This window comes from Aquarana catesbeiana, linkage group LG03 (genome assembly GCF_042186555.1).
Source record: "Aquarana catesbeiana isolate 2022-GZ linkage group LG03, ASM4218655v1, whole genome shotgun sequence".
Lineage (NCBI taxonomy): Eukaryota > Metazoa > Chordata > Amphibia > Anura > Ranidae > Aquarana > Aquarana catesbeiana.
This window is the reverse complement of record NC_133326.1, coordinates 340375673-340388062: the sequence shown is the minus strand read 5'-3', so window position 1 is coordinate 340388062 and position 12390 is coordinate 340375673. Positions and strand designations below refer to the sequence as shown.

Below are 12390 nucleotides of genomic sequence, written 5' to 3'. Positions count from 1 at the left end.
ATTGCTGCAGAGGTTGAAAGGGTGGGGGGTCAGCCTGTTAGTACTCAGACCATACGCCACACACTGCATCAAATTGGTCTGCATGGCTGTCGTACCAGAGGGAAGACTCTTCTAAAGATGATGCACAAGAAAGCCCACAAACAGTTTGCTGAAGACAAGCAGACTAAGGACATGGATTACTGGAATCATGTCCTGTGGTTTGATAAGACCAAGATAAACTTATTTGGTTTACATGTGGTGTCAACCGTGTGTGGCAGCAACCAGGTGAGGAGTACAAAGACAAGTGTGTCTTGCCTGCAATCAAGCATGGTGGTGGGAGTGTCATGGTCTGGGGCTGCATGAGTGCTACCGGCACTGGGGAGCTACAGTTCATTGAGGAAACCATGAATGCCAACATGTACTGTGACATACTGAAGCAGAGGATGATCACCTCCCTTCGGAGACTGGGGTGCAGGGCAGTATTCCAACATAATGACCCCAAACACACCTCCAAGATGACCTCTGCCTTGCTAAAGAAGCTGAGGTTAAAGGTGATGTACTGGCCAAACATGTCTCCAGACCTAAACCCTATTGAGCATCTGTGGGGCATCCTCAAATGCAAGGTGGAGTTATGCAAGGTCTCTAACATCCACCAGCTCCGTGATGTCGTCATGGAGGACTGGAAGAGGACTCCAGTTGTAACCTGTGAAGCTCCAGTGAACTCCATATCTATAGATATATATATATTTTTTCTTTTTTTTATACTGCAATATGCCTCAGCCAATTCTGGGCATTTGGCCAAATGAATATTTTATACCTTATCTATGTATACAGGACAGGCTACTCTGAACATTTTTGACACACCCTCGCCTTTACGGAAATTTATATTTAAACTTACACTTTATAGTATATTAATTATTGCATATTTTCACTTTAGACTCTAAAAATCTTTGGTCAATAATTATCAATACCAGCTTTCAATGTTCAGTGACAAGCGTGCTTGAACTATGTCCACCACATTTCAGCCAGTTTTTCTCACTGACTATTAGTTGATTATTAAGCATTTTGTATCTACAGTTTTCAGTTTGCAAGCAGAACCCTACAGGTGTTTTTAATAGAAAGATCTGTCCTATTCAGTGTGGGGTTCTAATTCAGGTTCTGGAACTCTGGAAACTCTGCAAAACAGGAAAAGTCAATAATCCCAACACACCTGCATAAATTTTACTCACTCCAAATTGTGTCAAACAGACATTCTCTTTCCCTCCCAGGTGTCAGGGGTGGAGTTAAACCTAGCAGGGAGGAGAATGTCTGTTTCACCTGATCTGGTGTCAATAAAGCTCGTTGCAATTCAGAAAAAAAAAAAAAAAAACGCAGCAAAGTGTGGCCTATATGTTTGTGTGCCTGAAGGGGAGAAGGTGGATCCCAGATAGTAATGCGTCCATGTCAGGTTGCTGCATGAGGTTTCCTGGAGCAGTAGTATTTGACAGCTACATAGATTCTGTTTTTCTTTTCACCACAGTTCTTCTTTAACCTTCCTATCGGTATTCCCGAGTGTGGCTCGGGGTGAATTTTCACTAACAAAAGCGGTGACCCCTGAGCCACACTTGGGATTGCATCGCAGGATCCAGGTAAAGTTACTTACCTTGTCCCCAGGATCCTGCGATGTCCTCCCGCTGTGTCCGTGGGCTCTGTCCTCCGCCCGATGCTCTGTGTGTTGGGCTCCGTTTCCTGCTAACGTTGGGATGCATGGGGGCAGAGCCTGGCGGGAAATTCAAAAAGTGCAAAAAACATAACACATACAGTACACTGTAATCTGTAAGATTACTTTAATATTTCAAATCATTTCACATCCCTTTTGTCCCTAGTGCTTTGTTCAGTGCCCTGCCTGCACTTTTATATTATATATGCCATTCTTTATGCCTGGAAACTTGAGAATGTCCATGGCATGCAAAAAGCGTCCCTTTATATCAAAAGCATTTTTTGACCAGCTAGAAATCAGTGATAGTAAATTAGAACACTTGCAGAATTGAGTGATAGTGATTCGTGGGGAAAATTGTCATCCGACACTGAAAGTGACGACAGCGACAATTCAGTATTTTTAATTTGATTACATTATTGAATAAATAAATTGTATTATTATTATATTATTATTTTTGATAATTATTTATAGTTATTTATTATATTATAATTTATGATTTCGTGTTTTAAACATTATCGTACCCGGGATATCGACTAGATTCTTGTTTGGACAGATTTAAGTGAGCTATTCCTAAGAATTATAGGCCTACAGTACAATGTAAAACACCAAATGTCTGTGCAAAACAATGTAACGCTTTGAGAGTTGTTTTTCAACCTGCAGACACAGGTTCTTCAGGTGGTTACCATCTCCAGGTTCAACTGTCCAGCAGTCGGTTGTGACAACTGGTTAGTGATTTGACTTGTAAGTCCTCCCTAAGGTTTCTGTGCCACACAATCTCTTTCTTAAAGCAGAACTATAGGCATTTTTTTTCTTTGGAAAGAGTAAGGGAGGGTTATAACCCCTGTAAGGTTTATTTTTGCCATCTGTGTCCCATTGGGGACATTTACCTTCACTTCCTGTCCCATTGCCAAACAGGAAGTGAGAGGAAATCCCTGCAAATTAGGGGAATCTCTTGGGGACCTCTATTACTTTTCTGGGGACAACCCAAAATTAGGGATTTTCTTTCACTTTTAATCATAATGGTAAACAGGACAAATAGAGAGAGTGAATCTCCCTAACGGGATACAGGAAGCAGTAAAAACCTGGCGGGGGTTCTAATCCCTCTCTACTCTTTTCAATACAAAAAAGTTGCCTTTAGTTATACTTTAAAGCCCTTTGGTTTTCATAAACCTAGAGATAGAAAGCTGGATTCTTTGGTTAGCATTTTTAGGTAGCTATGAGGTTTAACGCGCTGCTGACCGCCCTACGGGCGCCGCCGCGACCCACTCGTACTGTGATCGGACACAATGTCTGCTGTGACCCGACAGAGGCAGAACGTCGATCTGCCTATGTAAACAAGGGAGATCGTCGTACTGTTAGTAGGGGAGACAGAGATCATGTGTTTCTGCTAAGCGGGAACACAGATCTCTCTCTTCCCACAGTTAAAGCACCCCCCCACACAGTGAGCAAGCACTCCCTAGGAACAGATTTACCCCTTTTATCACCCCCTGATGTTAACCGCTTCCCTGCCAGTGTCATTAGTATAGTGACAGCGCATATTTTTTAGCACTGATCACTGTATTGGTGTCACTGGTCCCCAAAACAGTATCAAAAGTGTCACTTAGTGTCCAATTTGTCTACCGCAATGTTGCAGTCCTGCTGTAAGTTGCTGATCGCCACCATTACTAGTAAAAAAAAAAAAATTCCATAAAAATATCCCCTAGTTTGTAGATGCATTAACTTTTGCATAAACCAATCAATATATGCTTATTGGGATTTTTTTAACCAAAACATGTAGCAGAAAACATATTGGCCTAAATTGATAAAGAAATATATATTTTTTTACCTTTTTTTTAATTGGCTGTGTTTTATAGCAGAAAGTAAAAAATATTGGTTTTTTTTTTTCAAAATTGTCGGTATTTTTTCGTTTATAGCGTAAAAAATAAAAACCGCAGAGGTAATCAAATACTACCAAAAGAAAGCTCTATTTGTGGGAAAAAAAGGATGTCAATTTTCTTTGGGTACAGTGTTGCACAACCGTGCAACTGTTAGTTAAAGTAACGCAGTGCCGTATCACAAAAAATGGCCTTCCGGAGCTGAAGTGGTTAAAGAACAAGTCTCACCTTAAATACATGCTCTTTATACTATTCCTCAAGGGAACAAAAAGCATGTAGCACTTTTTCATGTTTTTATATGTAGACTCTGTGGATGCAGAGCTAGCATGGTCAACACCGTGCCCCTAACCTCTGTTCAATGATGCTACTCAAAATAACTATTCTGTCTAATTGCCAATAAAAGCATGGCTCTATCTATTCTACTTCCACCTAATCATATAAACCATGTATACAATTATCCACATTCCACATAAATATAAACTTATATAAATAAATTACCATACAAAGTTCCACAAGCTAAATGCGTGTACAGTATAAACATTAAAGTGCTTTTGACTAAATGCGTTTATTATTAAAACCCCAAAATTTTAATTATGATCACAGTGGTAGGTTTACCAATACTCGTGCACTAGGGTTTTTTGCAGACACAGAATATAATCTGGCTCCAAAGCTGCTTGCAGCTGTACCGCAATTTTCTCACATTGTGTATCCTATCCACTGTTGGCTTAACAATATCACCTTTACTCCGCCCTGCGTATTACATCATTGGACTTTTTCAGGGAATCAGATAGTAATAAATATCTATTTGGTGATGTCTGGTAGTACTTGTCCCTGAGACCAAGCACATCCAAAGCACATGCAGAGAGGGGGGGGGGTTCAGTTTGACTGCCTGGAAAACATCCACAGATGTGCTCAAAGAAAAGAGGAAAGAAGCATATGAGCTCTGCCTGGGCTTTACAGTAGGAATGTCTACAAAACAGTTGTCTAGCAGGGAAGGAGATGAAAGGCAGTAATAGGAGAGAAGAAGAAGGGATTTACTTCACAATCATTCATTGTTTCTCTGGGGAAGAAAACATAAAAATTTCAACATCACCCTATAAAAGCATAATTACATTTTTCATTGCACTTTTTAAGCTGTCAGACATGACTTTTCTTATGAGCTGGGCTTCCTTGACAAGGCGCCAAATTGCACCATTGGAAGGGCTGGATCAGGTGCAAGTACTTTCTTGCACTGATTGTCTAGAAAGACTCCAGAATTTCTTTTTCTGTTGGAAGAACCCCATCGGCTCATAGACTGAGGTTCTTGCTCACCAATCAGCAACCTGGTGGTCTTCTGTAGCTTAAAATCTTTCATGGGTTCTAATTGACCTTTAAACAAAATACTAACCAAAAATAAGGCTTGATATAAGACAAATCCAGATTCACCTCATCGTGGCAGGGGTCTTCTGCTTTCATGGGTGTCTGGTGCTTTATTACCTTCTCAAGTGAGAGGAGCCCAGGTACCTTGGGCACACGCTAGTGATATTAAGCACCTCTCTATATCCATCCACATTTCTTTTGTTAAATCTTTAAACATCCTGCCTTTCCTTTACTTCCCAACTTGGTCTAAAAGGAAATCTTCTAAACACCCCATAGTAGTTCCAAAAGTACAAAAATTCTGTGCCAACAATGTATGCACTAATTTGTTACCATTTCCTTAGTAAGAGGTTGACCTTTCACTATATTCAAAAAAAAACTAAGCTTTCATGAAATATCAATCATTGGCTATCTACTTAAACTTTTTCTAATTTAAAAGTAGCAGGTTTAGATAACACAGATCACAGTGTACTCAGCATTCTAGCTACTATGACTGACAATTCTTGCCAGGTAGGTTTTCTATCTCTATTGCTATTACTCAATATATATCATTCTCTCTCTGTGATCTGTGATCAGTTATTTGGGTGTTCAGGTCTGGTGGGGCATCAGGTTGTAATAGCGTGTCTATTGTTTGTTTCCTGGCCAATGCACCCTTTAGTATTGTAAAAAGCTCCAATGAACCCATAATAATAATAGGAATAATAGTCTTGGAGAACATCTATTTGAAACAATATAATGCCTTTAAGTTACAAGGTCTATCTGCACAGATACCTATCTGAGAATTTAAATGTCCAGACAGAATAACAGGAGAATGTTCTGTTTACCTTATCACACTGGCCTAGATGTAATAAGCAGATCTCCCTAAATACATCACCTCTTGCTTTAGTAGAGGCAAATCCTCCACCAGGGCAAACCATTCAGCAGTGATTTATTTCTGTACGGGGAAAGCCTCTTTTAAAGCCATTATAAAACTTTCTACCTGCACATTTTGTTTTTTACCTGCATAATTTGTGCGTTGATCATTTAGTTTCATTGGGTCACTTGATGGCCTATAGAGTCTATAGTAGCTTAAAGGGCTTGTAAAGGTTTGTGTTTTTTCACCTGTCAGTGATCGGCCCCCCAGCCCCTCGTTTTATGTACCTGAACCCTCAAACTTGTCCCACGGGGATAATTTTACCTTATAAATACAGTACAGAGTTAATTGCACATATATTAATTGCAATAAAAGCAATAAGTATTCTGCAATGTTAGCCATTTAGGAAGACACAGACCTCCACAGTGGGACAGCCTTTGAAGGGTAATATCAGTTTATTCCATGTTTCTTCTTGAAGAAGAGATAGGAACAAAACATTTTGTAGCAATAATATGGTTAACAGGTGACAAAGTACAGATGAACCAAGTTTCCAAGCTATATATGTATCTATACAGTGTGGACCTTTTCAGCCTACTTTTTTCCAGATACTAGGAGTAACACAAATAAGGCTCTGCTTTTGCGGGGTATGTATACCAAACACATAGAACACAATGCAAACTCTTCAACCAACCAGGGACACTCACTCTACTTGTTCTTTAAACCTGCTTGTGGATTTTCCAACCCACCACAAAAATCCAGCCTGGAGTGGTGACTAAAGAGCCCCTCTTCACTCTTCCTGAAATAAAATGAAAAAAAATAATATTTTCATACATGAATCCAAAGAATTGGGCTGTACACTGATGACATGTAGAAAGTTCAGTATGCCTATTGTCATAGGATTATTCTCATGAATAAGCCCCAGAAGGGGTGAAATGTGTTAATGGTATGGCCTCAGGTAGAAGGTTTCTCAGTGTCTTCTGTACATTTCTTTTACATGTTCATTAATATTGATTGAACTTTCAACAAGTGTGTGGGCTCCATCTGACTTTTTCCGTCGGAATTTCTGACACACAAAGTTTGAGAGCTTGCTATAAAATTTTCCGACAACAAAATCTGATCGGTTAAATTCCGATTGTGTGTACACAAATCCAACGCACAAAGTGCCACGCATGCTCAGAATAAATTAGGAAACGAAAGCTATTGGCTACTGCCCCGTTTATAGTCCCGATGTACGTGTTTTACGTCACCACGTTCAGAACGATTGGATTTTCCAACAACTTTGTGCGACCGTGTGTATGCAAGACAAGTTTGAGCCAACATCTGTCGGAAAAAATCCATGGATTTTGTTGTCGGAATGTCCGATCAATGTCCGATCGTGTGTACAGGGCATTACTATAAGGAAGTCAATCCTGAGCAATGATGTGCAGCTGATACAGGAGTGAGAACATGTAGGTAAGACATGGCTGAAAGAGGCAGGAGGATATCAGCAGCACTGAGATGGACAATGGGAGTAAAATAAGATAAAAACTATATTTTTTAATCGAAAAAGCATTCAATTGTTTATGATGTACTTTACAAAGCTAAGTATCATCCAGTTAAAGTTTAGATGTACTGTCCATTAACATGTTTAATATTTTCTTAACTTGTTTAATCAGCAGTGTGTGGATTCTGAAGATTCTATAAAGAATGAGTTCTCAAACCGGAGAGAGCACTCACCTTCTCTACCCTACATTTCCGTGGAACTTGAAGAACAAATCAAGCCACCATTCAAACTAAAAGATGTAATTTGTGAGGCAACCAAAGAATGTTGTATAAGTAGTCCAAGAAACTTGGGCAGATTTTGTTTTGAACTATTCCCAGTACTAAAATGGCTTCCTCGCTACAAAGTTAGAGAATATCTGCTGGGAGACCTTATGTCTGGAATCATAGTTGGCATTGTGACTATTCCTCAGGCAATAGCTTATTCACTCTTAGCAAGCCAGGATCCTATCTATGGCCTTTACACCAACTTTTTCTGCTGCATTATCTACTTCTTCATGGCATCCTCTCGCCATAACTGTGTTGGAACATTTGGCGTGCTGTGTCTTATGGTAGGAGAATCTGTGAACAAACAGTTGAAAGCTGCAGGTTTCACAGAAGAAGATACCAGATTCAACTTAACAATGACTGATGGAACTGTATGTGGGAGAGGCTGCTATGCCATTATGGTGGCCACATCTTTAACCTTTATGGCTGGAATTTACCAGGTAATGTTATGTTGCATATCAATTATGTAAAATATTATAAAGAACCTGTCATTCAGTTTGACACCTTTCTGCTGGGTGCTGCTATTTTCTGACTTTTATGCTTTTCGAAGCCAAGCTTTGCTCTCCACTTTTAACTTCAGGTGTCCAGGTCATTTTTTCCATTTTTTTACTTGCTAATTTCTCAGTAAAAGTATCCTGAGTTTGTGAAAGACCCTCCTAACCATACATTTTCTGAAAGTAAAGGGCCAATATAATAAAAAGATGGTGCTATTGATTTTGTAGGTCCAGTGATAGTTGCAGTTTAGTTATATTGATGTTTTTCAAACTATATTTTTGAAAAAAAAACACTAAAATCGTTATTCAAACACAACATAACTTACAAAATCACTTCTAACTGTAAAGCATACAACTGTATCAAGCTAATAAATAAGAAATATTTGTAAATTTTAAATTGTGAAATTATGCAAAACTGTGAAAGCAGAAGGTAAGCAAAACTGTAAATAAACAACTTACACCGAAAATCTGGAGGTTGGGCTTACACCCATGCGTTGGGATAACACACATTGTGCATTATGTTGGTGTGCTTTGTGATAGAATGATGTGGACATACACTTTATTTTAACACAGCATGTTGCAATGCAGAGGAAAGCGCTGCTGCACATATACAGTTGTTGAATAAATGAAATTTGAAAAAATAAAATAAATCAAGCACTGTGAGTTGTTGTATCAATACACTGTTTTGCATGTTCACAGCACACACCAGGAAAGTGTCCTTTAGTGTGTTGGTATACCAACATATGCAACATGCATTACCACAATGTGTGGGCGTGTTTGTATTATATTTTATATTCTTTAATATTTTTAAGTACTGTATGTGGGCTTTTCAGAAATATCAGTGATCTAAACAGTCAGTGGGTATTTAAGTTATGAGATAGAGAGAGAGATTGAGGGTAGAGAGTCCTCAATCTCCTTTTCCTTTGCAGCCCCACACTGCTGTAACGGAATGCTCAGTACAGATTGCTTCTGTGTTCATTCACAAAGGATATATATTGTAAGCACGTGATGCTTTATAATGAGTGGCTGCAATCACAGCTATTCATTTAATCAGGAGAGTCTAAGGACACTAGTTATAACTTCATGGTCACTAAAGCAGCAATGATTTTATAGCAGAAGAAAAGGTAGAGAATATAAGGTTTACTGAGCTGGCCAACTGGAAGATAAAGACTTATTTTTGTGTGAGTGCAAAAAAATAAAAAAAATCAGCTTGTAAAAATTTTCAAATTTCACAAAGCTAACACACCAAGATAAAGGCCCATTACTTTTTAGAAATATATTCTTTGGGAAATTCTTTTTATAAGTAGGGGAGCTATTTATTTTGCAGGGGAAATTACCCTGGCTACCTTACTTGATCTAAAAACAAGACAATGAGGGCAATGGTTTAGGGAATAGAGAGAGAGTAATAGATGGAAGCAGCATTTTTGCTGTTTCAACTTACGAATGTCAGCAAAAAACTGAATTACTTCTTTTAGTAAACTTTGACTTTCAAGGAATCTACCATAAAATCGATTACCTCTGTGATGGAGGTTGCTACGATATGGTTCAAAACTGCAGGCTTATTCCTTGGCAGTGAAGTGGCTGTTCAGCATCAGTCTAGATGGGGTGACTCCTTTGAATCTGGTTTGCAGCTTTACCCTTTTCATTTCCAAGCCTTACATCCTTGAACATTTTTACAAGCTGATTTTTTAATTTTTTTTCACTCACACAAAAATAAGTCTTTATATTCATTTTAAAGTGTATGTCTGGGAAACATAAAAATAAACATATGCAGAACATCTCTGCAATTCACGTATATTTCCCTAAGCATTATTCATTGAAAAATGCTGCAAGAACAAAATACACATGGTGATTAGGGTTACACCAATACCATTTTTTTTAATGAATTTTTTTATGTGACAATGGCACTAATAGGCAGCACTGATGGGCACTGATAGGTGGCACTGATGGGCACTGATGAGGCATGGACTGTGTCAGTAGTTTTTTTACTATATATATATATATATATATATATATATATATATATATATATATAGTATATTTTTTACAATGCTTTCTTTTTCAACCCTGTTGTGGGGGGGGGGTGCTTTGGTGAGATGTCAGGGGTCTAAACAGACCCCTGACATCTCCTCTTTGAGACAGGGAAAGGAACTGAGGACACATATTCCCCAGTCCCTTTTTCTGCAGCCTCAGCTACGCTGAAGATGAATGGACAGGAGACAGCGGCTCCTCTCCATTCATAAACTGAAACATCATAAGTTTAACACAGTTTACCATGCTCAGAGTCAATTCTGTCCATTCAGAAAAGGAAAGAATTGGTAAATGACATATTTACCAGCTCCTTACTCCGCTCTCCATCTTAAAAGATCTGGGGGGGGGGGGGCGGAGGAGCACAGAGGGGGACCAGAGGAGGACACGGGGGAACACAGGGAGGAGAACACAGAGGAGGACATGGAGGGGGACTGGATGAGGACACAGAGTAGGACCGGAGGAGGGGACAGTCAGGGACGATCGGTACAAGTACAATATAGAAAATAAAAATAAATGCAATGATGTGCTTGAGAGGGGGTGAGGAAAGAGTGGTGGTAAATTTGAGATGACTGTACAAATCCTTCAAGTAACATTTTAAAGTTTAAATACAAATGTGTGTTTGCCTACTAAAATTTTTCTGTTTTGCAGATCCTTATGGGACTATTCCACTTGGGTTTTATATCAATGTACTTATCCGAGCCCTTGCTAAGTGGCTTTGTCACTGGATCGTCCCTTACCATAATAACATCCCAAATGAAGTATCTTCTAGGTTTGAAGATTCCTCGTCGTGATGGTGTTGGATCTTTGATACTCACCTGGATTGACATATTTCAGGACTTGCAGCATACTAATATATGTGATATACTGACCAGTATTGTAGCAATTGCTGTCTTGGTACCAGTGAAAAGCATTAATGATTTATACAAGACTAAGATGAAAGTCCCAATTCCAATAGAATTATTTGTTATCGTTGTGGCTACATTGGTTTCCTATTACTTTAATTTCAATGACAAATATGCGTCATCAATCTGTGGCATGATTCCTACTGGAATTAAACCACCAAGAACACCAGAGTGGAGTCTGATTCCGCATATTGCAATAGATGCAATCCCAATTGCAATCATAGGATTTGCCATGACTGTTTCCCTTGCTGAAATATTTGCCAAAAAACACGGGTACACAGTCAGCACCAATCAGGAGATGATAGCTATTGGCATGTGTAATCTGATACCATCTTTCTTCTATTCTTTTGCAAGCTGTGCTGCTCTTGCCAAAACCATGCTTAAGGAATCCACAGGTGCAAACACACAGCTAAATGGAATTGTTTCCTGCATAGTGTTGTTACTAGTATTGCTTGCTATTGCCCCCCCTTTTTTATGCTCTACAAATCTGTATTTTAGGTGTTATTACAATAGTTAGCCTTAAAGGTGCTGTTATGAAATTTCAAGATACACCCCAGATGTGGCGGGTTAACAGGATAGACACATTGGTCTGGTGGGTCAGTATGCTGGCTTCTGCAGTAATCTCAACAGAGATCGGTTTACTGGTGGGCGTTTGTTTCTCGATGCTCTGTGTGATATTCCGTACCCAAAGGCCGAGGGCCACGCTTCTAGGTCATGTCAGTGGCACAGAGATATATGAAGATCAATTAAAATATAAAGAGCTTGACAATGTACCTAACATTAAAATTTATAAATTTGATAGTTCTCTGTACTATGCAAACAAGAATTATTTCAAATCAGCCCTATATAACAAAACGGAAGTTAACCCATCATTTGTGTTGGCATTACAAAGAAAAGCCAAAAAAGAGGTTTCACAAGCAGAAAGCAAGTTTAAGTTTTTCTCAAAGATAAATGCAATAAAAACACTTTGTAAACCCCAGAGGTCCCATGATATTGCCACTCCATCAATCAGCATGCACTCGCTAATAATTGATTGTGGTGCCATGCAGTTTATAGATTCAGTGGGTTTCAGTGTGCTGAAAGAGGTTTACAATGATTATGAAGAGATTGGTGTGCGGGTATTTCTTGCCAACTGTAATCCATCAGTACGCCGTTTAATCCACATTGGAGGCTTTTTTGATGGCTCCAAAAGCAATGATGGTTTGCATGTATTCTATAGTGTACATGATGCAGTCACATTTGCTGAAAGAAAGTTTCAAAGAAAGTTGAAGTTTAGTGATGAAAAAAGTGCTTCTTCGCTCCCAGTCTCAGAATCAAATGCAATGCAATAACAACTTTTTTAATAAAGTTGCCCTCCTGAGCCTCCCTATTGGTACTTGAAAGTGATTGTACACAA

The 12390-nt window shown here is 38.9% G+C and overlaps 1 protein-coding gene across 1 annotated transcript; it reads left to right on the top strand.

Moving 5' to 3' along the window:
* Positions 1-5397: 5397 nt before the first annotated feature.
* LOC141133962 (sulfate transporter-like) lies at positions 5398-12325 on the top strand. Its single transcript, XM_073623566.1, is given in 4 exon segments — positions 5398-5418; positions 7417-8007; positions 10741-11457; positions 11459-12325. Coding segments are annotated over 4 exon segments (2196 nt in total).
* The last annotated feature ends 65 nt before the right edge of the window (positions 12326-12390 follow it).